General features: G+C 45.8%; 17 protein-coding genes across 17 annotated transcripts; 6 read left to right on the forward strand and 11 right to left on the reverse strand.

Annotated features, from left to right (window-relative positions):
* Positions 1–28: 28 nt before the first annotated feature.
* On the reverse strand, positions 29–2,123 carry CYBJADRAFT_15827 (uncharacterized protein). The gene has a single exon (XM_020213473.1). The coding sequence runs from the start codon at positions 2,008–2,010 to the stop codon at positions 151–153; it is 1,860 nt and encodes a 619-aa protein (XP_020069563.1). The 5' UTR covers positions 2,011–2,123; the 3' UTR covers positions 29–150.
* Positions 2,124–2,371: 248 nt separating this feature from the next.
* CYBJADRAFT_168454 (glycogen-binding domain-containing protein) lies at positions 2,372–3,466 on the forward strand. The gene is made up of 2 exons (XM_020215381.1): positions 2,372–2,837; positions 2,923–3,466. The coding sequence occupies exons 1-2, from the start codon at positions 2,627–2,629 to the stop codon at positions 3,354–3,356; spliced, it is 645 nt and encodes a 214-aa protein (XP_020069564.1). The 5' UTR covers positions 2,372–2,626; the 3' UTR covers positions 3,357–3,466.
* An 83-nt stretch (positions 3,467–3,549) lies between these two features.
* MRN1 (Mrn1p) lies at positions 3,550–4,809 on the reverse strand (the record flags this gene model as incomplete). Its single annotated transcript, XM_020216901.1, has 1 exon — positions 3,550–4,809. One exon carries the CDS (start codon positions 4,807–4,809, stop codon positions 3,550–3,552), a length of 1,260 nt encoding a protein of 419 aa, XP_020069565.1.
* Positions 4,810–5,615: 806 nt separating this feature from the next.
* On the reverse strand, positions 5,616–6,933 carry CYBJADRAFT_185590 (uncharacterized protein). The gene is made up of 2 exons (XM_020217178.1): positions 6,889–6,933; positions 5,616–6,829 (listed from the first exon to the last, which is right to left on the reverse strand). Exons 1-2 carry the CDS (start codon positions 6,923–6,925, stop codon positions 5,787–5,789), a joined length of 1,080 nt encoding a protein of 359 aa, XP_020069566.1. The 5' UTR covers positions 6,926–6,933; the 3' UTR covers positions 5,616–5,786.
* Positions 6,934–7,156: 223 nt separating this feature from the next.
* Positions 7,157–9,086, forward strand: LSG1 (ribosome biogenesis GTPase LSG1; the record flags this gene model as incomplete). Its single annotated transcript, XM_020213754.1, has 2 exons — positions 7,157–7,159; positions 7,215–9,086. 2 exons carry the CDS (start codon positions 7,157–7,159, stop codon positions 9,084–9,086), a joined length of 1,875 nt encoding a protein of 624 aa, XP_020069567.1.
* Positions 9,087–9,170: 84 nt separating this feature from the next.
* Positions 9,171–10,385, reverse strand: TIF5 (translation initiation factor eIF5; the record flags this gene model as incomplete). Its single annotated transcript, XM_020216902.1, has 1 exon — positions 9,171–10,385. The coding sequence occupies one exon, from the start codon at positions 10,383–10,385 to the stop codon at positions 9,171–9,173; it is 1,215 nt and encodes a 404-aa protein (XP_020069568.1).
* A 383-nt stretch (positions 10,386–10,768) lies between these two features.
* On the forward strand, positions 10,769–11,596 carry EMC2 (Emc2p; the record flags this gene model as incomplete). The annotated part of the gene is made up of 1 exon (XM_020212839.1): positions 10,769–11,596. The coding sequence occupies one exon, from the start codon at positions 10,769–10,771 to the stop codon at positions 11,594–11,596; it is 828 nt and encodes a 275-aa protein (XP_020069569.1).
* Positions 11,597–11,598: 2 nt separating this feature from the next.
* On the reverse strand, positions 11,599–12,630 carry TIP41 (Tip41p; the record flags this gene model as incomplete). Its single annotated transcript, XM_020212829.1, has 1 exon — positions 11,599–12,630. One exon carries the CDS (start codon positions 12,628–12,630, stop codon positions 11,599–11,601), a length of 1,032 nt encoding a protein of 343 aa, XP_020069570.1.
* Positions 12,631–13,277: 647 nt separating this feature from the next.
* On the forward strand, positions 13,278–13,725 carry ERV2 (flavin-linked sulfhydryl oxidase; the record flags this gene model as incomplete). Its single annotated transcript, XM_020212850.1, has 2 exons — positions 13,278–13,301; positions 13,360–13,725. Coding segments are annotated over 2 exons (390 nt in total), but the record flags the coding sequence as incomplete, so codon positions are not given.
* A 14-nt stretch (positions 13,726–13,739) lies between these two features.
* Positions 13,740–14,030, reverse strand: STE18 (Ste18p; the record flags this gene model as incomplete). Its single annotated transcript, XM_020212108.2, has 1 exon — positions 13,740–14,030. A coding segment is annotated over one exon (291 nt), but the record flags the coding sequence as incomplete, so codon positions are not given.
* A 412-nt stretch (positions 14,031–14,442) lies between these two features.
* TMH11 (Tmh11p) lies at positions 14,443–14,837 on the forward strand (the record flags this gene model as incomplete). The annotated part of the gene is made up of 2 exons (XM_020212843.1): positions 14,443–14,501; positions 14,576–14,837. Coding segments are annotated over 2 exons (321 nt in total), but the record flags the coding sequence as incomplete, so codon positions are not given.
* A 950-nt stretch (positions 14,838–15,787) lies between these two features.
* Positions 15,788–16,319, reverse strand: CYBJADRAFT_15954 (uncharacterized protein). The gene has a single exon (XM_020213474.1). It carries the CDS (start codon positions 16,141–16,143, stop codon positions 15,874–15,876), a length of 270 nt encoding a protein of 89 aa, XP_020069574.1. The 5' UTR covers positions 16,144–16,319; the 3' UTR covers positions 15,788–15,873.
* A 485-nt stretch (positions 16,320–16,804) lies between these two features.
* CYBJADRAFT_129159 (uncharacterized protein) lies at positions 16,805–17,842 on the reverse strand (the record flags this gene model as incomplete). Its single annotated transcript, XM_020212830.1, has 1 exon — positions 16,805–17,842. One exon carries the CDS (start codon positions 17,840–17,842, stop codon positions 16,805–16,807), a length of 1,038 nt encoding a protein of 345 aa, XP_020069575.1.
* Positions 17,843–18,340: 498 nt separating this feature from the next.
* CYBJADRAFT_168461 (uncharacterized protein) lies at positions 18,341–19,632 on the forward strand. The gene has a single exon (XM_020215382.1). The coding sequence runs from the start codon at positions 18,425–18,427 to the stop codon at positions 19,289–19,291; it is 867 nt and encodes a 288-aa protein (XP_020069576.1). The 5' UTR covers positions 18,341–18,424; the 3' UTR covers positions 19,292–19,632.
* VMA13 (H(+)-transporting V1 sector ATPase subunit H) lies at positions 19,283–20,858 on the reverse strand (the record flags this gene model as incomplete). The annotated part of the gene is made up of 2 exons (XM_020215383.1): positions 20,789–20,858; positions 19,283–20,732 (listed from the first exon to the last, which is right to left on the reverse strand). Coding segments are annotated over exons 1-2 (1,373 nt in total), but the record flags the coding sequence as incomplete, so codon positions are not given.
* Positions 20,859–21,737: 879 nt separating this feature from the next.
* GLN1 (glutamate--ammonia ligase) lies at positions 21,738–23,359 on the reverse strand. Its single transcript, XM_020215384.1, has one exon. It carries the CDS (start codon positions 22,991–22,993, stop codon positions 21,878–21,880), a length of 1,116 nt encoding a protein of 371 aa, XP_020069578.1. The 5' UTR covers positions 22,994–23,359; the 3' UTR covers positions 21,738–21,877.
* Positions 23,360–25,230: 1,871 nt separating this feature from the next.
* CYBJADRAFT_168467 (synaptobrevin) lies at positions 25,231–26,023 on the reverse strand. Its single transcript, XM_020215385.1, has 3 exons — positions 25,781–26,023; positions 25,643–25,698; positions 25,231–25,573 (listed from the first exon to the last, which is right to left on the reverse strand). The coding sequence occupies exons 1-3, from the start codon at positions 25,868–25,870 to the stop codon at positions 25,381–25,383; spliced, it is 339 nt and encodes a 112-aa protein (XP_020069579.1). The 5' UTR covers positions 25,871–26,023; the 3' UTR covers positions 25,231–25,380.
* Positions 26,024–26,367: the final 344 nt, after the last annotated feature.

The following is a 26,367-nucleotide window of genomic DNA, read 5'->3' on the forward strand; positions in this document are numbered from 1 at the left end:
TCCCTGAGCGCTGCGGGTTAAAGTGACCAACTTCTGAGTAACTGCGGATACCGGAAATTTAAGCTTTGGGGAAAACGCAAAGCAATAACATGGCAAATTATTACGTAATCACAGCTTCCATCATAGTGTCTCTCGTTGATGGAGGCCAGCTCAGTACCACCACATGTTGCGTTCTCTCCTGTTGATTGGCTCCTGTGCTTCAAAGTCGATCAAGTACGGGTCCTTCAGCACGCACTTGTCCTTGATGTTATCACTAAGGTGATAACGAAGGTCGATGGTGCCGAATTCAAAGGGCTCGTTGCTGGCCAACGTTATGAGGTTTTCCTTGCGTGTTAGCATATCGACGTCATAAGTTGGAGGATGGAGCCATTCGATACAGTATTGGCTATTACAGCAGTCCCTGACAATGTACCTCTCTCCACTGAAGTGGACGTTTGCGTAGTAATCCGGCAGGCAGCCGTCTGTGGGCGTGTAGACGAGCTTCATCGGGCCTCTGTAACCTCTGGTTATCACTTTCTCAATCTTGGTGTTGAATAACACCAGGAGCTCTAGGCTAGGGGCCATGAGCTGTGGCATGGTTTTAACTGTGGTCTTTGCGTTGTAGTAGTAGAAGCTCCTCAACGCTGGGAATTGCTTCTTCTCCAACTCGCAGAGCCATTTATCCTCCGTGTGGTTTGCGATGAGCAACGATTCCAGATGGGAACAGTCGTACAACCCGCCCATGAATAGTTCCATCATCTCTGCAGCATACGACTCGTCCCTTGGGATGAAACTTATGTGCTTTGCATGACAAAAAGTGTTGAATAAATACCCCATTGTACCGTACATTCCAATGAAATTTGTATCGAGTCTAAACCTCTCGAGTTGGTTCAGCTGACACTTGTCGGATTCAAAATCCCGCAGGAGGTCTGTTGATATATCAAGTATCTTCAGTCGTGGCAGGTTATTATCCAAGAAGGATAATCCCTTGGTAACGTTTTGGCTGGACCCATAGGCTCTTGAAGACCCATTGACTCTAGATGGAGGTCCCTCGATGGAGAGCACTTCCAGACTCGGTAAGTCGTTGTTGTTAAAGTTCGCAACGTTCAAGCTCAACACATTGAGTTTTATTAATTTGGGAAGTTTCAAATTGGAAATGTTCCTCTGTTTAATACAATCCCTCGGTGTGCTTATCAGTATGACCAATTCTCTAATGTGTATAATCAACTTGCGTTCGAGGAAATAATTCAACACCTTTTGAGATTGATGGAAAAACTTGAAGACTCTCAAGTTTTCCAAGGTATGGTTCCAGACGACTCCATTCATGTTTAGAAAATCGTGAACTTGCTCACAAGGTCTATATTCCAGTCCCATAACTTCTGGATATCTCATCAACGTAATCTTAGCCTTTGGAGCTCTATGTGCCATCACTATACTGAATGAAGTGAAATTTCCTCGGTTGTTTTGAATCAGTTCAAACTCATACTTCCCAACGCTCTTCAAATGGGTTTCCAGTGCATCACCGACAACGTCATAGATAACCAGGTATATTCCATTGTAATGGCAAAACTCCAAGATCGTGTGCAATACACGTCTAGTGCTCCACTCTTTAGAGTCGAACTCAAAGAACACCGTCAATTCGCCGGCGTTCAAGGGCAAGTGGTCTTTGAACTTTTGTACCTGCTGTATGAATGAATCTGCTAAATGGACGTGCTGTGTATACCTGACGTCTGGTAACTCTCTGAATCTGCGAGCTGTGGGGGTATTTCGTAGAACCATGTGGCTCCTGTTGACGAACCTGGCGAAGAGAGGGTGTCTTCGCAGCACTCTGAATTGTAAGTAGTCCAGTCTTGTGAGGTGAGTGAACACCAGCCCGACAAGCTCCTCAGGCAGGTCCTCGAACATCGTACGTAGAGTTCTCGTGCGTTTAGCACGATGAGAATCAGCATCAACATTAGCATCACCATCACCACCGCCAGCATCACCACCACCAAAATCGCCGCTCTCCGGTGCTCCAAGACCCCGTATCATCGTCACCCTTACACTGTCACAGCGTCAACCGCTCTACGGCCCTCAGTGCTCAACGCCTAGTGGCCCTAAGCGCTGTTCAGCTCCCCCCATACACAGGCCAAACCGTGTGATGAGATAAACACCCACACACCACACACAGCTCGTAAAACCGACCGGCCGTCCCAAAAGGGCAATCTTCGCACTGGGTTATACTTTTCCTTTGCAGGGACAAACTCCCACGCGAACTCTAATCTCGCTTGTTTCTTTTCCACCTCGAATCTTCCATCCTTGTCACCCTGGTGATTACCACCAATTTCCCTCGGCCTCCCAACTTTGTCCTTTGTCTGTCCTTTGTCTGTCCTTTGTTTTGGCACGACTGCAGCAAAATTCGATAACTCTCTGCACGAAAATGTGCACAGTGCGCAGCCTCAGACTGCCCCAACTGCCCCAGCTGCCCCAGCTACTCCAGTAGGGGGTACTGCGTGGTGGTGTTAGGTGCCACTAGGATTTGTTATACAGTACGTTACCGGAGCAGTGTGTTGTTAGTGAAATTTGAGTTGGAGTTTTGCCTGGTTATCTTCTCCCTTTCCCCTGGTATCTCCTCCCGTTGTGTATTGCTATAGGGATAAAGCCATAAATGTCTACAACCATTGTGTACAGAGCAGACCCTTCCAAGGAGCACGTACAAATCGCAGGCAACTTCACCGGCTGGGCCGCGGTCGATCTCGACTGGAACGACGATAAGAAGGTGTTTGAGTATGTTGTCAGGCCATCTGATGAGCAGGGCAAGCTCAACTTCAAATTCATTGTTGATGGTGTGTGGCTCTGTGACGATGACTACGCGAGCGGTGAGTGATGACTTTATGTACGCGTGCACGCTGTGTGTGTGTGTGTGTGTTTTTGGTGGTTGAGGGTTACTAACAAGCAACTCAGAGGCGGACTCGTCGGGAAACCTCAACAACGTTATCCTGTACGATTTCTCAGAGGATCAGAGTGCGGTGGTTGAGCGCACGAGCAATGCGCTTGAAGAGGCTCAGAGGGAGCTTGCCGAGGAGCCAAAGACCCCGGAATCCACGCCACGTAGAGCGTCTGCAACGTCGCCAAAGGCTCCTCATGATGAAGTTGGCGCTGTTGGCTCGGTTTCAAAGCCTGAGCCTGCACACGTCAGCGAGCTGGATGATGAGCTATCTACGGTAGTCTCCAATGAGGAGACTGTTGAGCAGGAGGACCCCGGTGCTGCCACTGGTCAAGGCGATGAGGTGTATGCTGCTCCAAAGACTACAGCTTCACAATTGGCATTCTTTGCAAGACTGTTACAAATCATCAGGGAGTTCTTCTCAAGGTGGTTCCACGGAGGGTCTCATTGAGACGCATCAGCGTCATCGTCACGAGCATTGACAGCCGGCTTGGTGATAACTATCATAGTGCTAATCTTATATATCGATAATAATGCATTGGTCAATTCAGCCTTCGAGCCTTGTTTCTCCAAAGGTAGCTACATCTGCTCACTTACACCAGCTAAGGTGAATATTGTGTATAATACGAAGTACTATATAACGATTAGAGCGACTTTCTGACAAACTGTCTTGGGATGTTGCCACATCTATCCTTACCAAAGTTGATCTTTAGATCTTTGAAATCTGGATCCAATTTGATCTTGTCGATGGCCACGATGGCGTTGGAAATGTTGGCAAAGTTGACAAAGACACAGTTCTTATCAGCTAGATAGTTGATCTGTTCCACGGTGCCGAACTCCTCGAATCTCTTTCTCAGTGCTTCCTCGGAGAACTTAGGGTCTGCAACGTCAATGTTACCGATGTAGATGTTTCTCGAGGCACCAGAACTGACTGCAAGCGTCAACTCAACAGAGAGAGGTCCAGAGTGTTTACCCCAGCCGACTTTGATCTTCTTCATGTATAAAGAGAGCCCGTGGAGTTGTGACATTGCGTAGAATTGGGCAGCTGCAATTGGATCGATGAAAGTGACAAAGCAAACATGACGTAGAGGGAAATACTTAACGTGTTCCAGCAACCCACCACGGATGGTGTTACAGATCTCGTCTAGTTTGGCATTCTTTGGCAAGTTGCCCAAATAGATGGTTCTGTTACCCAGATTGTTTGCACCACCAGCTGTGGTAGCAATCGCTGCTGCTGCGGCACTTTGCTTTAGCAACGTTGATGATATGAATTCTCTATCTGCTGTCGTCACTAGATGCTCCATCCCCGGTGCAAGTCCCAAGTATTGAGCAGCGTTGTGCTGCTGAGTCTTTGTTATGAATGCACAACGGTCCTTCCCGTAAAAGATTCTCATCTTGCCGTACTGTTCAGGCATCTTGGTAGTTAAAGTGGACACACATTTGATAGCAGAGGCAATTGAGCAGAAATGGACAAACGCAATCTTCTTTTCAGGGATGATCTTTATAGTATCAATGACGCCAAACTGTTGCATGTCTTTGTCCAATTTGGCCTCTGTGATGTCCTTTGTGAGGTTCCCGATGTAGACGTTTCTGGTGGCACCATCTCTTTGAACCCTGCTCAAAACCATCGGGTTTATTGGGATGTTTCTACCCCATCCGATCTTGATGTCGTTATCTTTGATGGTTAGCCTTCTCAAAGTGGCGTCAGAGTGGAACAGCAAGGCACTGGACTCGTCCAGAAATGAAATGAATGCACACATCTTTTCTGGAAGGAAACGAACACTCTCGATAACACCAGATCTGACATGGTCCAACAGCTCCTTTGGGGTGATGTAACCCGGCACGTTACCTAAGTAGACGGTTCTACTTGGTGCCGAGTTGAAATCGATGCCTCCCTGGGACATTGCACCAGAAGTGGACAAATTGGACGTTGAGCCATATCTCGCCTCCATCTGAGGCTCTTGGATGAATTGAGGAGGCACAAACTGGCCAGGGTACTGCAGGTCGTCCTCATCGCTCATAGACAGATTCTGCATGGAGCCTTCGAGTAAAGCTTGCATCTGCTGGTTATACTCGTACTCATCCATGGCGTTCTCGTCCTGGCATGGGAATTCCTTCGCCTGCGGAATCACTGGGGTGTACCCATTCAGCTGAGGTGAGCCAACAATAACGTGCTGTGGCACCATCTGCGTGTAAGGCATGTCGCAGTTATACATTGACTGCATCTCGAGTGGATATTAGCGATGAAGGATCGTCAAGTGGTCTGGGAAATGAACTGAAAGAAAAGCGAAGCGTGCGAGTAATTATTCAAAAGAACTGAAATAGAGTGACAATGTGCGGGTTCGGTAATCCAATGCAAAGAAAAAATGAACAAAAGAAGTGAAGCTTGTGGACAAGAAGAGACACACAACCGGGCCGTGTATAACCGTGCTTTAATTTCACCAGATCAACAACGATGGTACTCAAAGTTATGTTCCACAAGGTATGAAAACAAGCCAACAAGTGAAGCGAAACAATCCAAACAAGCCGGTACGACAGAGAGCAGAAAACGGCGTCAAGCTCTTTCAATCACACCACGCAAACTGGCTGGATGATTTGTATGAACAGGAAAGGAACAGCTCGTCTAGAAAACCAAAGATGGGGGAAGTTGTAAAAGAAGAAGAAGAAGAAGAAGAAGAGAAAAATCTTCCAAACTTAGCACCGCGTGGACAAAAAAAAAAAAAAACGAGGGAAAACGGTTTCTCGGTATTGTCCCAAAACGGAAAACGCGGCTTTTGGTTTCGGGACACACGCTGGGTGCATCTCCCTCTGCGCGATCACCGTGGAAACGACGCGGGTGCGCCATCTTGGGTGTCTGGATGTGATGAGCTGTGCGGGAGTTCTATTCATAGTCGGTGTCTTCTCCAGAGTAATCGGTGTCCTGTTCCTCTGTGGTTTCAGGATCTTCAATGGTCTCTTCGAGTTCGCTTTCTTGGTGGTTATCACTGGAGGGATGGGGGTCGCTAGTGAGTTCGAGCTTCAGAGCGTTGGAATGACCATGGGTTTCAGTTATGGACGAAGACGTTTCCTCTGGCTGGTTCGGCTTGGAGGTGAAGCTGTCAGTCTTGAGAGCAGCGTGTGTGGTTGTGGTCTTCCCGTTCGAAGTGTTCTTCAGCTTGACACGTTTCTTCGGTGTTGTTGTTTTAGTATCTCCCAACTTGACATCTCCCAGTCTCACCTCCTCACTAATGCGCATGATCTTTTCCATGTTGATCAGATCATCAACGTCTTCGGAGTCGCCAGTGGTCTGTAACTTGATGTACTGCTCTTTCATATCGTTAATCAGTCTGGTAAACACCATCAACTGATGCTCCTCCTGCTCAACAAGCTTATCAACGCTCAATTGCTCCTGAGCCATGAACTCGTCCAACTGTGTGCTTAGCTTCTTGTTCTCTCGTTCCAGACGATCAACCTCATCCATGTAGTGGTCTCGATTTTGACAAATCTCTCTTGTCCATGTGAACAGATCGTACTCCTCATCAACCTCGGACTCAGAGACCTCATCAAGCGTAAACCCACCAAGTTTCTGTCTCAGTTGAGTAGCCGTTGATTTACCCAAAACCACGTTGATATCCACGCTCATCCTACAACCACCACTGGGGCTCCTTTCTAGCCGAGCATTCAGCTCATAACGTTTGGAATCGTCCCCAGCCAGCTGTCTAAAGCAAACTTTGTAGAAAAGCACTGCCCAGTCATATCTGTCCATCTTATTGGACATATGACGGATCTCTTCCAGTTCATCCGATTTCAGAGTCCCATGAAACATCACAGTGCCATTAGATGCACGTACATCAACCTGCCAACCCCCTTTGCTGCCCTCAGTCATAGGCTCCACCTCGTCATCCGTAGAGAACCTAATCATCATATCAGAGACATGGTTATTTCCTTCAAAACCGATCAGTAACCGAATTGGCTTACAATGGCGTACATATACTCATCCTCACCTTCTGGAATCGCCAGCATCGTCGTATACACTTTCATCGCGTCGCTAATACCAACTCCTTAGATTCCAATCATGTCTTCCATACGACGTTTGAGTTGATCCTGTAATTTCCTAAAACAGACATGCGGTTATGTGCCCTTGCCACATGCTTACGTAAGCGATGACCCGCTAGTGAAAAAAAATTATTATGTCTTCTCATTTGTTTACTTCACTTCCATCTTTTATAGAAAGAAAGGTTGCTTTATCAGCTATAAGAAGAAGTTTATATAATGGTGAGTGTGTTCTGTCTTCTCATCATATGCTACAGCACTAACCTGCGTCGTCAAGCCTCCAAAAGAAGCTCCAAAGAAGTGGAAAGCTCCAAAGGGCCCTAAGCCGGTGCATCACAAGAACAAGAACACCATTGGTCTTGGTCGTTCGATCCAAAACGCTCGTGCCAATGAGAACAGGGTGGAGTTCTTGCCTGACGGTGAGATGCGTTTCACCACGGACAAGCACGAAGCCAACTGGGTCAAGCTGAGATCCGTTACCCAGGAAAATGCGCTTGACGAGTTCTTGAACACCGCGGAGCTGGCCGACACTGATTTCACGGCTGACAAGTACGCCCAGGTGAAGATCATAAAGGTTGATACCTCTGTGAATCCATATCTGTTAACTAAGGAACAGGAGAAGAAGATCCGTGAAGTACAACAGCAGCACGAGAATAAGCTTACAGTTCCAAGAAGACCTGAATGGGATGAATCTCAAACCAAATTTCAAATCGACAGACAAGAGAAAGAGGCCTTTTTAAACTGGAGAAGAGATCTTGCCAGACTACAGGAGAATAACGACCTCTTGTTGACCCCATTTGAGAGAAATTTGGAGGTTTGGAGACAGCTGTGGAGAGTTGTCGAAAGATCGGACCTTGTTGTGCAGATTGTCGATGCTAGAAACCCATTGTTGTTCAGATCACCAGATTTGGATGTATACGTCAAAGAGCTGGACGAGAGAAAGAAGTCGTTGCTTCTTGTTAACAAGGCCGATCTCCTGACTCCAAATCAGAGAAAAGCTTGGGCTAACTATTTCAAGGCAAAGGGTATAAACTATACATTCTTCAGTGCATTTGAAGCTAATGAACGCTTGGAGAAGCAGGCCAATGGTGAAGAGATTTTGGAAACTGAAGAAGATGCCGTTGCTGATGAAGATATTAGAATCTTGAAGATTGAAGAGCTGGAAGAACTGTTCATGACCGAAGCTCCAGAACCTTTAACCGTACCACAGAACGGTTCTGATCCTATTCTACAGATTGGTCTTGTTGGTTATCCAAACGTCGGTAAGTCCTCGACCATCAATGCTTTGATTGGGGCTAAGAAGGTTTCCGTGTCGTCAACTCCTGGTAAGACGAAACATTTCCAAACCATCCATCTGTCTGATAAAGTGCTTCTCTGTGATTGTCCAGGTCTTGTCTTCCCAAACTTTGCCTTTACGAATGGTGAACTGGTCTGTTCAGGTGTCTTGCCAATCGATCAACTTAGAGAGTATACCGGTCCTACCCAGTTGGTTGCACAGAGAATCCCAAAGTACTTCTTAGAAGCTGTTTACGGTATCGCAATCCCAATAAAACCAATTGAGGATGGTGGTGATGGTATTCCAACTGCACAGGAATTGCTCGTTGCCTATGCTAGAGCAAGAGGTTATATGACTCAAGGTTTTGGTAGTGCTGATGAGCCAAGATCTGCTAGATATATTTTGAAGGACTACGTCAACGGTAAACTGCTGTATGTCCATCCTCCACCGTCATTGGATGGAGAACCTTTAACTGATGATTTCAAGCGTGAATTCAACAAAGAGTTATACACCATAGACTCCCTTGCAGAGAACAGAAGGGATCAAATCTTGAGTGCTGCTAGATCTAAAGGCTTGAACAATGTTGATCTATCGAAGGACCTCGAGGCATTGTCGTTCTCTAGTCACGTTGCAGGTGATGAGACTACAAAATCCAAGACTATGAACCATGGAGGTAGCCAGGCTGCCATCTACAACGCTACAGAGGACTTGGATAGAGAATTCTTTCAGATGAATAGCGTCAAGGGCAAATTTGTAACGCCGTTCCATCTAAAGCAACAGGGATCAGCTGAAGGCTCAAGTTCTGGTGCAAAGAAGCATAACAAGAAGAACAAGAAGCAGTTGAAGAAGATTAGAGCCCCATCTAATTTTTGATTACAGCTTTAATGAACAAATGTTGAAGAACAAACAGCATACGATCTTTCCTTTTAATATACAAAACTTATGTAGCTATTTTGTTCACTCATCATCAGATTCCTCTTCAGCCTCTTCAAGCCATTTGACAAATGGCTTCGCAGCCTTCTTAACCTTCTTGGAGATATCCTTGGAGACGTACTTCTTTGAGATCTTTGAGCCCCAATCTATGATCACTGCTTCTGAAGCCAAGTCTGACTCATACACCTTTAACAGCACCTTTGAGATCTGTGGTAGCAACTCTGGATGATCCAATCCTAGGAATCTCTCCAATCCTCCCAAGAAGGCCTTCTCGTGGGCTGGGCTTGTGATCAGTTTGGACAACAAGCCTTGGTGCTGTTCAATCTCATCGACAATGTCTTCGTCAAACAGTACTTGAGCCAAAACTTGGACGGTCTTTTCATCGTCAACGATATCCAGGTCGACAGCTTTCTTGTAGATTTCAACATCAGATGGGAGGTCATCTTTGTCCTCGGACTCCAACAGCCATTCTCCCAACTGGTCGAACTCTGATTTCTGGTCATTCAAGTTCAAGTTCTCTAGCTCCTGTGCTCTTCTTCTGACGGCCTCTTCAGAGACGTCAACTGCCCAGTCGTCATCTGCGATTGGTTGGGCATCTGGAAGATTGGACGCCTCAGCATTGATCTTTCTGGTGAGTGCGTCGTCGTCAGAGTCCGCACCTTCATCGTTCTCGTTCTCGTTGCCGTTGCTGCTGCTCTCCTTCTTCTTACCAGAGGCAAGGTCGGAAATGGAGACACCACCACCAACAACGTTGGCAGAAGCAGTTGCAGCCTTCTTCTTCTTCGAGGATTTGGCAGACTCCGGAGGGTTCTTCAAGATGTATGACGCCAACTTGTGACGAGGATCGATGTCAGTTCTCTGACCACACGCCTTACAGTCCCTGATCAGGTTACCATCCTTGGTGATGATGATATCGGTCTCTGGGTTCTTACACGACCCACACAGCACAAACTTGTTGATGAACCCGTCCAACGTGTCCTGGAGCTTGTTGGAGTCATGCACACCGTTCACCAGGTAACGGTCCGTGGACTCGTTGATCGACGTCTGTGCACCGAGCTCGAAACCAAAGTACTTGATGATATACGCTGGTGGTCTGCCCAGAGCACGCGCAACCTCTGCTGTGTTCATCACAGCAGTCTTGATACCGTTACCACGTCCCTCAGTCTTGGACTGGATCGCAGGCATCTTGTAACGGTAGAACGGATCCGTGTTCTCACGGCAGATGTTGATGTTCGACATGGCTCTCTGTTCACTGGAAACAACCTTCTCTGGTGTGGTTCTCTGTTCACTGCTCTTCGCTTGCCTCTTCCACCAGAGACCGTTGTCCATACTGAAAAGTTTTTTCTTGCCCTTGTCGCTGTGGCCCTCCCCCTCCAGCGAAACGCGCTACGCAGGCGCTCTGCCCGCCCACTTTCCAACGCCACCATTATTGAGCGCCCACTGTTCACCGCCACCAAGCAGAGCCTATTCTGCTCGGAGTGTACCGGGCGGGGAGGGACGAGCCGGGAGGGAACGGGAAGAGAGCAGGAGAGAATGTGTGGATTTGGTGATGAGTTTCCAATCAATGGAAGAGCATCTACAACGGGAATCAGTGACAGGGCGTGGTTGTTTGTTCGTAGGAGATGTCGGGTATCACGCAGAAGCTTCTTGAGATCCACCACTCCGGGATCTTCACGCAGTTCAGCCCGGAAGAGACTGTAAAAACACACGAACAGCTACGGGAAGTGCTCAACATTGAAATCGATAGGCTGACTGATGTCGAGTACTACGACTTGATTGAGCTTGGATTCTACCTGTCCTTGATCATGGGCAAGGACAAGGAGTCCAGAAACTGTCTTCAGCTGCTCGTTGATAAGTTTGGAGACGATCTGAGCCCAAGAATTGCGTCTCTGAAGGCCACGTATCTCCAAGCCACGGAGGGAACACAGGCTGCCATTGAATACCTCTCGAAGAGACCAGGTGATGAGCTACAAAGCCTGAAGAAGAGAATCTCGCTGAATAGCTCCAACAGGGACAAGAAATACGTTGAGCTGTTGCTGGGTCTGCTGGATTTCACTCCTCTGGACGTTGAAACGTGGTCAGAATTGGGCGAGACTTACTACCAATTGGCAAACGTTGACAAAGCGATATGGTGCTTCCAAGAGGTGCTGTTGATACAGCCTTTCAACTACTACGTATGTGCACGTCTCGGTGAGCTATACCATGCCTTGTACCAGAGAGATCGCTCGAAAAAGACCAACCTCGAGCTGAGTATCAAGTACTTTGCCAGAAGTGTTGAGCTGTGTTCCAACCTCGTTAGGGGTTGGAGTGGGTTGCTGACGACTACAAAGGAGTCTGGAAATGACACATTGCACAAGCTGGCTTCAGACAAGCTGAAGCTGATTGAGGAATCTCAATCTGCTACAAGGGAAGACTTAAATTTCATCAAAGAGATCAAATCCTTGTCTTGATGTTAATGGTTTGCGAAAACGTCAACTATAACCTTCTCCACAGGCAACCTCTGTGCTATCCAATTCTGGTCTCTGAGGAATGAGCGTGGATCACCACTCAATGGGCTAATCTTCTTCATCACTTGCTGATGCGTGCCTTGTTGTTCCTTATACTCTCGAATGACTTTGTTCTCGTGGAAGTCGACATACACCCTAGTGTCTCGTACCCTGAATAAAACGTTGTCCACCCTCATGAAGAACCTCTGTAGCAGTAGTAGTCTCTCTGACATGACTCTAATCTTGCAACTCAAGACGGAGATCCCATTATCGCCCAATTCGTCCTCGTAGAGAACCATGTCATCAAAGAACAGGATCGGATCAGGCCTCTTTAGCTTATCCAACGGAATGTGTTCGTTCTCTGTTTCCTCCATAGTAACACCATCTGGCAAGGAACCACGATACGTCGTGGAATAAGTCCAATCAAACGGCTTCACAATGCCCTTCACGTCCTCGCCGTTGGTCTTTCTGGTGCTAAACCACTCCTTCGAGTACGACACCTGGATCAGATCCGTGCCAGTGGTATCCACAAGACTCAGTGCATCTGGAGTGTTGAACGATATGGAGAAGCCCAACTCCTTGTTCTTGATCTCCACCTTGTTATGACCAAAGATCATCTCCGGAACCGGTATCCCCAACCTCTCGTTCTCCAAGTCGATCTCGTCACTCGTCAGAATCGGCTGCTTCGTGGTGTAGATCTCCCACGAGCCGACAGATATGCTAGGAGTCTCAACTAGAGGGAAACTGGCCACGGGTGATGGTATGATGACTCGTCCGCAGTGGATACACTGGGTGTTTGTACAGTTGGCCTTATCGTGTTCACTCGCCGGCACGTTGACAACAAATGGCGATTGGATGCCCATGGTGTCAATTGGAGGCTCCACAGCCTCCACCTGTGGCACTCTGTCCGGCTGCTTGAACGTTGCTGGTGGCACTGCTCCTGTCCCTGCTGCTGCCGCCGATGGCCTTGCCCTTGCCCTCGTTGTGCCGGCGAACATCTCCCTGGCCTTGTTGATCTGGACATAATCAATGCCCTGGGGTCTTCGGCTCGAAGGAACCCCAGACTCGTTCACCGAGGGTCTCTGTGACATCGCTTCTGCCTGCTGAGTCTGCTAAGTCTGCTTGTCTAGGCCTGCTTGTCTGAGCCTGCTGAAATGTCCAAGGCGTAGAAGCACCCAAGAGACACTGAAAAAGTGCCGTGATGCTCCCTCCGCTGGGGAAATTTCACCCTGAACAGAGCTTACACACAGCACATAATAACCAGTGGTGAGAGTACAACTCCAATAACAAAGGCATAGATATACGATGAGGTTTATAAAAAGACCAATTGAGAGCTTTGTGCTGTCGCTTGTGATCGTGGGCTCGTTGTACTTCTTCACATCGTCAACTGCGACGTTGTCTGAGCCCAAGCCGTTGAGCCCTGAGAGCTCAGCTGCAGTGCCGGCCCACAATGAAGAGCCAGCAGTTGAAGGGTTCCAGACGCAACTTCTGGTGAACAACGAGGACGTGGGCTCTGAGGCTGCTGCAGAGACGCTCGATGTGGAGCCCTTCATGCCAAAGATGGCCAATGAGACGTTGAAGTGAGTGGTTTTCTGTTGTACCACCTTGTGTGTGCGATTAGTACTGACATCACTATCAAAGAGCTGAGCTGGGCAACGCTGCATGGAAAGTGAGTAAGCGAGTAGGTTTCCACGTGTGTTCATTACTGACAATTGACCATTGGATAGCTTCTGCATACGATTCTGGCGAGATACCCTGAAAATCCAAGCAGTGAAGAACGGTCGTACCTCGAGCAGTACATCTTCTACTTTGGTAAAGTGTATCCGTGTGGAGACTGTGCTCGTCATTTCGCCAAACTGCTGAAGAAATACCCACCACAGACGTCTTCGAGACAGACTGCTGCGGTGTGGGGGTGTCACATCCACAACAAAGTGAACGAAAGACTCGGACACGACTTGTACGACTGTTCGCACATCATTGAGGACTACGACTGCGGGTGTGGTGAAGATGAGCAGCTGCCAGATGGAACACGTTCTGAAGGCCCAAACCGTCTGGATTTTGATATACAACAAGAACAGAGACAACACGGTTAAGGTACTTATACACGCTATACTATGGTGCAACATCCACCTGGTGAGCTGCCCGTGGAACCACGGGACTGACGTGGTGCTCTGTTCCCGTTTCGAAAAGTGTTCTCTCCAGGTGACATGTAGCCCCAGATCTCTGGTAGTACATAGTCCCTTGACTGCTGTGTATAGTTGATGATCGAATACGAGGCATTGGAAGCGTAGATCCGGTCCCTTGCCAGTACACCTTTCAGCTTATCGTTTAACTCGTTAATACGCTTCAGCTTGAGTAGTAACAGCTTCTGATTCATGGGCTTCGGCGACTGGTCTTCGTTACAATCAGACATGGTTGAGTTAGCTGCTTAGCTCGAAACAAAGCTTCGTACTCCCATGAGCAAGACACAGCTAAACTGGCTTTAAATAGGGCGCAATTGTCCCCAGCCATCGTAGCCTCAAAAAGTCCCTTACAATGTCTTTAGCGTATGTTCTCTTGTTCGATGGTTTGGGGGACCACGGAGAGTCGAACGCCCAACTTTCCTCGTGCTGCCTCATCTTGCTGTGGCGCAGTGGTGAGGCCCGTCTCTTAACTCCGTGTGCGAAGGGTGGAAAAATTTCCCGTACAAACGACCCCTTTTCAGCTGATGGACGTAGACTCGTCAAACAATACAAACAATTAGCACACGAAACCATGGTAGGTGATTCGTATTAACTGCTGATCCGGCTGTACTAACATTGTGTTGCTAGGATCATCCTTCTAATACTCTTTCTGCCCTTCTCTTGGCCGGTGGTGTCGCTGGTTACCTGTAAGTTCAAGAACAGAAAAATAGCCTTCCCAGGTGTGAAGCATACTAATAAAGCGTCTTTTGTCGTGAATCAGCAAGAAAGGTTCTATTCCATCACTCGCCGCTGGCTTGACCTTCTCCGTGGCCTACGGTGCTGCGGGTTATCTGTTGCGTAAGAACGCTGATTGGGGTTTGGAACTGGCGTTGGGCTCTTCAGTTCTGCTACTCGCTGCTGGAATTGCCCGTGGAGTGCCAACTCGCTTCAAGAAGCCAATCCCATTGGTGTTGACGGTTCTTGGTGCTTTGGGCACAGGATATTACACAAAGAAGTACAACGAGTTCTATCCATTCTTCTAACTGTTTTCAACGGCGAAATAAGCTTGTCTTCATTATGGATGTGGCCAACAAGGACATCCCCCCAGTATATAGCTCAATTAAGACATACAAACGAGGCACTACATCTTGTTTAAAATACCAATTGAAACCAAAAAACTGTATTAGAAATCATACGGAAAAACTCAAATCCTCCCCTAGCAAGAAACGTATCGACATCCTGGGGTTATCAGGATGTCGGCTGAAATGAAAGTAGAACTATGCAAGCAGTCGCATTTCATGCGAATCACAATAGCTTTTCACTAACACTGTTTGATCTGGAAGATGGCTCCTGGTTCGCACTGATCGACGACACACTCGATGGTCTGCTAACAGGTGACACGTTTGGAATGACGAATGGTTGTTGTGGCTCGGCAGATAATACGAGGAACTTCATTTTAGACTGTGTGTGTTGATTTGCTTTGTTGTAACTTTGTTATAACTTTGTTATTGTCAAGTATGGAGACACATCTATACGAATCTTACAACCTCAAGAGAGATGTTAGGGGGTTTATATACACATGAGGTGAGCTCATTCCACAGCGTAGACGAATATGTCATACCCGGTGATTTTCCAACGAAACCCGTGGTGGGAAGGGAGAAAACGCACAGCACATGACACAAATGACGCATCTTGTAAAGTGAGTAATAGCAAACTCATCCTAACCTTCCCACAACCGTCTCATGTTATCAAAGTCATCCAAACAGTCATCGCTTTGGTCACAGAGGTACATGCACCCCAGGATGTGTTGTGCGAACCGGGAGTTTATGGTTTCTTTTTTTCACTTTCGGCGGCGCCAGGCTGGGCTGAAACAGTTCCAAATTGCAGGCTGGGAGGTTGGGATTTAGAAGGGAGCCGCTAGGCTGAGCCGATGGTCCGCAGGCTGGTAAACCCTGTAGGCTGGTGGCCGTTGTAGGCAGAGAGAGGGAAGCAGGTAGAAAATCCCGATACCACGGGAGGAATACTAGACCAACTACAAAGAGCTGTGGAAAACAGACTACACAATCCACTAACGGTGGGTCATAAACCACGCTTGTGTCTGCTGTTGTAGAAACACACAGGCACACACACACACACACACACCACGATATGGACAACAAAAGCTGTGACTAACCCGTGGTTTCGAGTTCCTGCCATTCTGGGTACGAGAGCTGGACTCGCCTGGTAAGACGGGTATCTCTTCCGTGCGAGAGTTGCGTGGGGGTCCCTCCTTCTGCACGGGAAGGATGCGTGTTTTTTTTTTCTCGTTGTTTTCCTGGGAGAAGGACGTACAGGCGAAGATGATATCATCGTTTGCGTGTTACTAAACAAGAACGGTTAACCGACGTCAACACACGTATACCTAATCCAGATTAGGAAGTGGTGGGATTGTACGGGTGACGATTACGATTACCCTCCCGTTAGTTGAATGTCATCCGGTGCAGTGCCCTCTATCACACACTCTGCTTCTCTGTGTAGCTATCTCTGTGCAGGCTTCTCTACGCAGGCTTCTATACGTAGCTTTCTCTGTGTATTCAATTGTACAGAGCAGATGGATTCGCTTCATTGGCCAATTCTAATTTCAAATATGTGCTTTACGTAACCTCCCCCCATGTTTTTTTTACCCCGGACTATTTCACGCTATAACGGTTTCAGTCTGTAAGATGCCCCCCCCCCTCAACTTCTTCTCCAGCCGTTGTTCTCGGGAATGCGAAGCTTTCCTTCCACTGACACAAACGAAGCCATTGCCGTATTGCCCCGGTGCGTTGCCACGTTGGAATAAACCTGGGGAAGTCTCGGTGGCATCGTACGTTTGGTTGGTTGGTTTCCACCCTCAAAGCTCCGGTCGTGTAACTTGGTGTTTTTGTTGTTGGGAACTCATGGAATAGAAACAGCTCATCGCCTTCCTTGTCCATCGCCCTCTCTCCCGGGTTAAGCAGCTCAGTATGCTCATGTGCGTTCAATTTTGGAGTCATAGGTCAGCCCTAACTTGTTTTGGGAATGGATCCTTCTTGCTTAACACGCAGACTCCATTAGAATGCGAGAGGTAGCCCTTGATATGGCCTTCGTAGATCAGATTGGCCATTAGACACTCTGTCTCGTCAGATGAGAAATTGGTAACGTTTCTTGTATCGTTGTGGTACAGAGAGACTTCAAATCCTGCGGTGAGAGCTCTAATGGAAAGATGCAACGGTGAACCTGTGATGAGATGAATACGCTTAATTAACTTCAAAATCACGTACTGTCTCATCGTTTCAATGGCGAAGTATAAGTTCTTCTTCAAGAAGAAGATCTCCAACTCATCAAACTCTTTATCAAATTTGCTCAAATCACCACTGACGACACTCTCGAACAATGCCTTGTATATCGAATACACTGACAGTCTCTTTGCAAATTTAGCAAAGTCTGGGTACTGCCTCGTAACGACAAACTTTAAGGGGATCAGGTAGAGCAAAATGGCCTCAGCATGTTTGTCATCTTTCTTATTGCAAAGTTGATAGGCCAATTTGAACTTCTTATACGCGGTGATGAAATCACCATCACCGCAAAAGATGATTCCAGAGTAGTACAGGTATGTCACTGCATGGCTTTTTTCAATGTTCATCAGATCTGGTAGATTTCTCTTCAAACTCACAAGAACTTTCTCCATGTTCTTAGCAAGATCACGGTTCTGTAACTTGTAGTAGATCTTTAGCTCATGTGCCACGAAGAAATACGTGTATTTCCTTCTGGTCAACTGGTCATCCTCATTTCTATCGTTTAGACATAGCTTAAACGAATTATGGATGATACGGGCAGCTTTCGTCAAACAGCGTTCAACTTCGAAATCACCAACAGCCTTAGCGTTGAACTCATTTGGATTGTTCAGCATATAGTTGTCCGCCTCGACAGCCCTCGATATTAGAAGCTTTGTAACGGCAATGAGCGGCTTCACTGCCCAGTTGTCTTTATTCTCTGCAAACCGGTTCAGCGCCCTAAGCAAATCACCAGTCTCATTGAAAAGATTCATCTCACTACCATGGGAAGCCTCCAGCTTCTTCAACATCAACACCTGTTCAAGCACGGGTTTCAACTCCTTTGGAATCTTGATAACGAACTGGATATGATCCATCTCCAACAGTTGGACATCGCACGACTCCGGCGCCTTATTGACGATCAATTCCGCCATGGAATCACCATCTTTGTTCCGTACACTGTTACATATACTCGAGAAGTAATCCATCTCTCGCAGCTTAGCCTTCTCAATGTCCCCCCTCTAAAGCTCATCGCCCGTTGGTCTTTACCCTCTTTGATTCGCTAAAGTTCGTCAAGAGGCTTCCGTGGTGCTTCGAAGTGGTGTTCGGGTGTTTTGTTGGTTATGAAGCCCTGGTGGCAGTAGTCGCTTTGTTTACCTTTTACCGCATTGGGATATGTAAGTTAGTGCATAGAAGACCTTGGCCTGTTACAGTACGCAGTTGGGACAGAAATCTCGCTACGTTTCTTGTTTCCTCTGCCTGTTTTCTTGTCAATTGTTCTGAGTTATTGGCTTAGAACAGAACAGCTGATATCGCAACGTCAGGGGACTGTGTTATTGCATCGTCACAGAGCAGAAATGTCTAGCACTGGAGCCATCGATCAAACTACACCAGTGCGTCAGAGGATCATCTCCGAAACCACTGGTTTGGTCAAGTTCAACATTACAAAGAAGAAGATCGAAGAAAGAACTTCAGAGAATGCTAAGTTTGTCAAGCTGGAAGCAGAGATGAACAGGAAATCTGCACCAACACCACCAAAAAGACCTTTAACGTCTATGGCTGTGAAGCCAACCATCGTTCCGTACTCACCTTCGAGAAGGGGCAATAACAACACTGCTATGAATGAAACCGGTGACAATAACGTGGCAGCACCAATCAACAAAGACCTGATGCTTGAGCTGGCTGAAAAGCAACGTGAGGTTCTGGAGTTCAAGGAGAACATGGAGACATTGAAGTTCAAACTTGCAAATGCTGAAAGAGAGCTGCGTGAAATTGAGCGTAAATGCAACACCAATATCAAGATACAGCATACAGAAAAGGGTACCCCAAAGCCTAACCTGTCTTCGAAACCTTCTCTGCAATCCTTTAAGGCTTCCTTGAACATGAACAACACAAACAGCAACATGTCACCTCCAAAGGCTATCAACTACGATACTCTTAAAAGGAAGATTTCATTACCTCAATTGTCCAAGCTGAAAGACAGAAACTCCCCCTTCAACCAGACACTAAATGAAAACATTCAAAGGTTCCAAAAGGAATCCAACATCATATTAGAGCGTGGGCTGACGTTTGTCAACAATCTTCGTAACGATATGTTCAGAGAGGAGCACGCCAGCGATTTTGAGCTATCAAGTGAAGAGGAAGCAGGGGAAGAGGGAGAAACATCGTATCTGAGTGACTATGGGGATGCAGATGCAAGTGACTACATGCTAGCAGTTAAGTAAATCAGGTTATAGAAATTCTAATATTAATTTCTTTTATTTGTTTCCATCTCATGGACAATTGTTGAATGGTACATTCAACCTATTTAAATGTTTGAGATACAATGAACTGTGTAGCTTTCAAGGCCTGATATCTGACTTCTGAATTCTTGTGGTTCAATAAGTCCATGATCGTATGTTTCTTATCAACTTTGCTCAAGATTTCGATCGATTTTGGATCCAACTTGAGAATCCTACCAATGTCGCCCAAAACCAACACTAGGCTCTTTGGCTCCATGTGTGGAACATCCAACAGCTTTAACAACTGCTTGAACACTTTATAGTTGTTATCTTGGAATTTCTCCAGGTTATCCATGAAGAACTCATCATTTGAATGAACTGGGGAGTTTTTGAATTGCTTTGAGTCCAGCTCTTGGAGATATTCGTCAAACGATGTCAATTGAGAGTAAACGTCTTGGACACTATTGTAAAGGACATCGAGGTCTTCAATGAGTTCTTCGTCCGACCACTTACGCTCCTTCAAGTTGCTCAAAGTTGGCAAAATGTCGCCCATGAGGATAAGATACTTCAAATTGTGCAAGTTAATGGCCTCATTTGCCGGAATGGATGTCAGGTTGATGAAAATTGACACAACAAGACGAACAATCTTCTCCTTTATAGAGGATTTGGCCAACGACAAGAGGGACAACGTCTCTGAAAGGTAATATTTAGAGAAGTCAACCAACACCTTGTGGTTGAATGTCAGCAACCATAAGGACAGTAGGATCTTGTATTGGAATTGAATTGATTCTGTAGAGTTATGAGCAATGTGTCCATTCAAGTTTTGGAACAGATTTGGGATGAATTTCGAATGAGACTGCCAGTAGATTGGTCTATATGGCTTCACCGCTAACAAATCGGAGATGAGCTCAAGGGCGAAGAACTTCAAGTTGAAGCTTGTAGCGTCAACAAGAGCGTTCAGTTCTTCAAAAACACGAATCACAACTGATGGCTCAACATTTGATTGAATCCCAGGTTGGATAAGGAGGTACACGGCGTTGTACAGAGATAGCAACTTCACAATCTCATCAGAACTATCAACGTATTCAACCAATGCGTTCAGAGTTGTATGAGGGTCTTTGGCTAGGACCCTTTGTGCAAATTCACCATGGTCAAGCAAATCGCTAATCAGTACCAAGATGTACTTCTTGATGTCACTACGCTCCTGTGGCATTTTCTTCGACAACAGGTCAAACAAAGTAGACGCATACGCTTCAGCATGTTCTTCAGATAAAACTTTCTCAACACGCTTTCTCACGGTAGCACCTTCCAGCTCACTCAGTTGCTTAGCCTGTTGGCTGGTCAGCAGTTCAGAGCGTGCAAACCCATCCCATGGAATGGTTTTAGATCTTATGGCACTTCTATAATCGTCAAGGTAGGTGCTCTCCAATTGGAGGTGTTTGGTCTAAACAAGGGGTCAGTAAGCAGAACGCGGTATGGCTCAATATCAATTGGACTCACTTGATCAACAGTCATTGGAGGGCGTTGTTTTCAGTACCGGAATGGCCTCCTAAGCTATCTTAAACTGTTCTAATCTTTGGTTTTACTCCCTGTTTGAATGCCCCTTCGCTGTGCCAAAAAGAGAAGCGAAAAAAAGCAGCACCAGCAGTGTTATCCGGGTAACTGTTATTTTGAGAAATATTTGCTCACGTGTGTTTTGGGTTACTCTCACGTGATGGAGAATGCTAATATTGGATATTTGTATATGTTGTTCTTGACCAGGATATAGGACCGTTGCTGGTCCTCAAACAGCTTTATAAAGGTTCCACATGTGTGTGGAACTCATCTAAGACGTCTTTTAGAACCAATGAGTGAAGTATTATCAATACTTGAGTATTCAAATGCATCACCTCGTTTCACTACTAAATAATCAATGTGTAGTTCTTACACGAGAACCAAATCTCCAATCCATAAGGATTCAATTGAAGATGTAGTTAAAGAAGGTGGCTTTGGATGCCACATTTAGTTATGAAAAGTCCCAACTACACCAGAGTCTCTATCATGCTTTGTCTTGATAGAGACTTCGGGAGCGTTCTCAATGAATGCGGTATCAACAGACATTCTACACAGATCTCTACACAAATCGAATCAGCGACTCCACTTAGGGAAGTCCCAACAATGACCTACTCAATTGTCAGCATTTCTATCGAAAATCACCTAGACAGAATACCCCCCCCCCCAAACCAAGTGAGCCCCCTACGATACCAAAATTGAACTTGTTCCTTATCAGTCTGTTCGGCCTTGGTGTACGGGTTAGTTTCGTGGTCGGAAAAGTGCAACCAAATGTCCTGACGCCCACCGCCCCTACTTTACCAGACGAGAAATTGATAACGATAACGATACAACCAAGGCATCAATCCTTATCGATAACCCTGAAAACTTCAACACTACACATACAAGTACAAAACAATTAAGAAATATTTCGAATTTTTATATCAGCTGTGTGTAACAATTTTCCTGTAGAGATAATATATAAAACAAATAAATGTTACAACCAGATATCATGCACCACAACAACTCCCAACATCAACACAACGAGCGAGAACCTGCTTAGATCTCATCGGTCTCTCTTTGGAACTCCTTGGACATGTCAGCATCTGGAATTGGACCAACAATGGTCTCAACAACGATACCAGTGACCAAGTATGGGTCAATGTTAGAAGCTGGACGACGATCCTCAAAGTAACCGTAACCCTCCTTGGCAACAGATCTTGGGATTCTGATGGATGCACCTCTGTTGGCAACACCGGCAGAGAAAGAGGACATGGAGGCGGTCTCATGACGACCAGTCAATCTCATATCGTTGTCAGCACCATAAAGAAGGATGTGCTCTTTGTGACGCTTAGCCAACTTGTCAATGGCCTCCTCAATGTATTTCAAACCACCTGGTTGTCTCATAACCTTTGTAGAGACGTTTGTATGACAACCAGCACCGTTCCAGTCTCCCTTCAATGGCTTTGGATGGAATGAAATCTTGACACCGAATTCCTCGGCAACTCTGTGCAACAAGTAACGAGCAACCCACAATTGATCACCCATGTCGATACCGGTACATGGACCAACTTGGAACTCCCATTGGGAAGGCATCACTTCAGCGTTGATACCAGAAATGTTGATACCAGCGTACAGACAAGCTCTGTAGTGGGCCTCGATAACATCACGGGCGTAAACCTTACCGGCACCAACACCACAGTAGTATGGACCTTGTGGGGCTGGGAAACCACCCTTTGGCCATCCGTAAACGTTGTCGTTGGTGTCGAACAAAGTGTATTCTTGCTCCAAACCAAACCAGATGTCCTCATCCTTGTGTGCAAGCATCAACTTTTCACACTCGTGTCTGTGGTTGAACTTGTTTGGAGTACCATCGTTGTTCCAACACTCAGCAAGGACGATGATGTTGTCACCTCTTCTGAATGGATCGGCGTACATAGCAACTGGTCTCAAGTAGACATCAGAGTCGTGGCCTGGGGCTTGGCCAGTAGATGAACCGTCAAAGTTCCACTCTGGCAAGTCATCAACAGAAGCTGGCTTCTTGGCCAAAGTACGGCCCTTGGAACGAATAGAACCTTGACCATCAATCCAAATGTACTCGGCAATGATCTTACCACGTTGGTCCAAATCGAGGTACTTTTGCAAAGTAGCAGTGTTTTCAATAACTTCAGACATTGTTGTCGTATGTGATTTCAAAGAGAAATATAGAAAATTGGGCTTTTGGTATTCTTTCACTTAGCAAAACTTGAAGAAACTCGTATAAAAGTTCTCAAAGTCAGTAAAAGAGTATAAAAGAGAGATTGAAACCTCGGGTGGGTTCAGAAGAATGGTTTTTGTGGATGATTCAAAAAGCAAACGAGAAGAATTTGCAAGTTGAAGAGAGGGAAATTTAGGGAAAATTGGGACACTTTTATCTCATTATCAACGAGGAGGGAAAGTAAAAATTAGAGTTTCAGAGTCATAACGCGGGACATTTGGAAATTGGGACAAAATTGCGTTGTTTAAAAAAAGAAAAGGCACAAGGACAAAAATGAAACAGAAGAGTCCCGACGTGGTGTGCGGTTGTTTGACACAGCACTCTGTCTGCCCAGTTCTGTACATATAGGAGGGAATTACCGAGGGCATCGAGCTACTATCATGCGAAGGTGCAAAATGCACTGTCTAGATGTTGTGACTGTTTCCTACGGAGTATGTTCAAACTAAGTAGGTGTCCCAGTTTCCCCTTATCGAATGTACGTTTCTACAGTATGGCTCAGTCCCCATCTGGCGTCTAACAGGCCTATCGTGCCCACAAGCCAACTTCGATATGGATAATTTTGTCCAAGGACACGGTGAATCGCTTGCAGCAATGTGACCCCATCCGGGACAATCAGTAATCTCGCAGAGCCAATCACGTATCGGAGTTGTTAAATTTTTCTTTTTTTTTTGTTGGCCCTAATTTCTGGACATTCTGAGACATTTGTCTTAGTAAAAGAAAAAAGGAAAAGGTATTCGTCTTGTTTCTCACGAGACAAATCAAGGCAGGGTAAACCATGTGACAGCAAAGGTAAATTTGGTACCAAATGCTGCCAAAATTGAGAGAATAATATTGGCCTCCGAATGTATCACCCTCGCTGTTGAAACACGCTACTTATACTATCTGATAAAGGCATCCTATCGTCCTGTGAAAGGAACTAAGAAAAAAAAAGAGACTCAATCTCCTTTTTATGGGAGCATTTTGTAGATTTTAGAACTATGCGTCGTGTGCAACGTCGACTTTTGAGTAACACGACAAGACAATTGACCTTGCTTCATTGAGACGTTTGCTTCAATGGCTTCATGAACGGTTAGGGATTCAACTGAATTGTGTCAAGGATTTGGGGACATGGAAAGTTCTTTTTTGGCGCTGCGTATATGTCTACAGGTTAAATGAAGTCATTGCACTTTTTTAGTGTTATACGGTTGTTCGATTATCTCCGTCCAATCAACTTCAATTCTTCCTTTCCCCTCAAATGAATATGTCACGATGTGGTTATAATCCACAACAATTTAATTGAGATGGATCGTATTGAATCACAATTAACGTTGGAATGGTTTCGATTCTCCAACCGTTGTCATGTTGAATTGCCAATGACAAAAACATGCGTTTTGATTGGTTTCTTATCTCTCGTTCCCTCACCAGTATAGGTAACTTTTTACGATCGCGTAGCCATGCGTTGTATGTAGCCTCCGTTTTGTACTCAAAATATGCATCGGACGCGTACTTCGATTGAAATGAAATGGCCAGACACAGGACAATAAAGGGGAGTCTGCACACTGGGCAGTGGGCGATAAGGACTTGGGACAAGCTCCCTTTCAGTGGGACAAAATCATATGACGTTACTTCACATCCAGGACAACTAGGACAATCTGTTGGAACAATAGGATGGAACTAAGGTTTGGAAGCCGTGTGGAACAATGGAAAATGGCTCACACATGGTAGATATTGTAAAGAGATTCTTGCCCTAGCAAGGCTTCGGCCGCTCACCTACGCCAGGAGAGTTAAGTTCCTACATGAACGGTTGAATGTAGTGCCAAACTGGTGTAAGACAGTGTTCCATCTGCGCAGTGTGGAAGCTTGTACACAGGAACCACTCGATGATGGACAGGTTCTACACCATTGTGACAAGTACTTTGTTCAGATGTTTAACACAAGTCGGGTTTACATTTAACTGCCTCGTGCCTCCTACAGTCCCCTATGAATAACCTCATAGTGGAACAGTGGGGTAAATGTCTTTTAATTCTTATCAGTGGTCTGATTATCAACCATAGTGTTGATAACTTGAGAGGTACACAAAATCTTTGTAGAATGGATATTCCAACACAATACACCATGTCTCATATCGTACCTGAACCCGTCTCCCCAGTATAGGTCGGATACGTTGTGAACCGGGGGTACAACCTTCAAGGCATGGGTAAACACTCATACACGTACTCATAATTAAAACACAAAAAACATGTACGACGTATATAAAGTATTCAAACCATAAAGCTAGAGTAAACAAAGAGTCACATCAATACACACCCTGAAGAGAGAACTCAACTCAGGTGAAGTGTACAACGATTGGAACGATGATGACAATCAATAAGATAATGACAACGAGCACGAGACAGAATCTCATCTTCATATCTTTCATCCACATTTGTTTTCTTACCCTGTTTGCACCTCTTCTGAAACCTTGGGCACTAACAGCCAAGTTATCAGCCTTGTCCTCGATCGAATCGAGTCTCTCACCACTATGTTGATTTTCCCTGTTAGTAACAAACCCGTGCCAAAGCTGAAACAAACCTGTCATGTAAACTTACCGCTCCATCACCTTGTTGATGTTGTCTCTCATGATACCGACAGTATCATCGATTTCCTGTAGAGTCGAAGGTTAGTAAAAGTCCGTAGCCGCCGTATAGCCTTGTCTGAATGTTCGACAAACAACAACTTCTACTTACAGATTGAAGAGCAGCGGTCTTCGAGTTCCCCTGTGTTTGTGTGGTACTCTCAGAAGGAATGTATGGATCATAAGGGACACTGGATGACATTATGTGATATTGTTATTCAAGTCCTTGTTAAAATTAACCTGTTGTATATATGGTTGTTGTTGATGTTGTTCTTGATCGTGAACAAAAAAAAATCTATGGAGTTGTCGGGTGTAGGAAAGACACAAAAAATGAAACCAGCTTCAGAAAAAAAAGGCAAGAAATATTACTGGAATGGAAATGAAATCACTCTGCAATGTCTCTGTCTCCACGGTTATCTATCCCCTTAATATCAGGTCTTTCTTATACGTGAGTGTTTTTATTCAAACCCAAAGAGAGGACAAACGAGGTAATTGAAAAGATGACGTTTCCCTTTTTTGATGGCTGTGCCCCCCGAATTTTTTTTGTGTAGGTGTGTGTCTTTTTTTGGAGATCTTTTTTTTTTGGTTTTCGCGAAAATCCCCGGTGTTGTTGCCTTTTGTGTGTTACCGTTAACCGAGGCTGTTCACATGGAGTAAACAATACCATAGAGAGAGCTGACTATCGTTGATCTGATTGTT

Source organism: Cyberlindnera jadinii (assembly GCF_001661405.1).
Source record: "Cyberlindnera jadinii NRRL Y-1542 unplaced genomic scaffold CYBJAscaffold_10, whole genome shotgun sequence".
NCBI lineage: Eukaryota > Fungi > Ascomycota > Saccharomycetes > Phaffomycetales > Wickerhamomycetaceae > Williopsis > Williopsis jadinii.

Excerpts from the sequence above, each read along its gene's own strand:
- CYBJADRAFT_15827 (XM_020213473.1), bottom strand. The coding sequence starts at position 2,010 with ATGATACGGGGTCTTGGAGCACCGGAGAGCGGCGATTTTGGTGGTGGT.
- CYBJADRAFT_168454 (XM_020215381.1), top strand. The coding sequence starts at position 2,627 with ATGTCTACAACCATTGTGTACAGAGCAGACCCTTCCAAGGAGCACGTA. Across the intron at positions 2,838-2,922 it reads TGACGATGACTACGCGAGCG|AGGCGGACTCGTCGGGAAAC; the intron begins GTGAGTGATGAC and ends CAAGCAACTCAG.
- CYBJADRAFT_185590 (XM_020217178.1), bottom strand. The coding sequence starts at position 6,925 with ATGAAAGTGTATACGACGATGCTGGCGATTCCAGAAG. Across the intron at positions 6,830-6,888 it reads GATGCTGGCGATTCCAGAAG|GAAATAACCATGTCTCTGAT; the intron begins GTGAGGATGAGT and ends TCGGTTTTGAAG.
- CYBJADRAFT_15954 (XM_020213474.1), bottom strand. The coding sequence starts at position 16,143 with ATGATATCATCTTCGCCTGTACGTCCTTCTCCCAGGAAAACAACGAGA.
- CYBJADRAFT_168461 (XM_020215382.1), top strand. The coding sequence starts at position 18,425 with ATGTCTAGCACTGGAGCCATCGATCAAACTACACCAGTGCGTCAGAGG.
- GLN1 (XM_020215384.1), bottom strand. The coding sequence starts at position 22,993 with ATGTCTGAAGTTATTGAAAACACTGCTACTTTGCAAAAGTACCTCGAT.
- CYBJADRAFT_168467 (XM_020215385.1), bottom strand. The coding sequence starts at position 25,870 with ATGTCATCCAGTGTCCCTTATGATCCATACATTCCTTCTGAGAGTACC. Across the intron at positions 25,699-25,780 it reads AGACCGCTGCTCTTCAATCT|GAAATCGATGATACTGTCGG; the intron begins GTAAGTAGAAGT and ends TCGACTCTACAG. Across the intron at positions 25,574-25,642 it reads ATCAACAAGGTGATGGAGCG|TGGTGAGAGACTCGATTCGA; the intron begins GTAAGTTTACAT and ends AAATCAACATAG.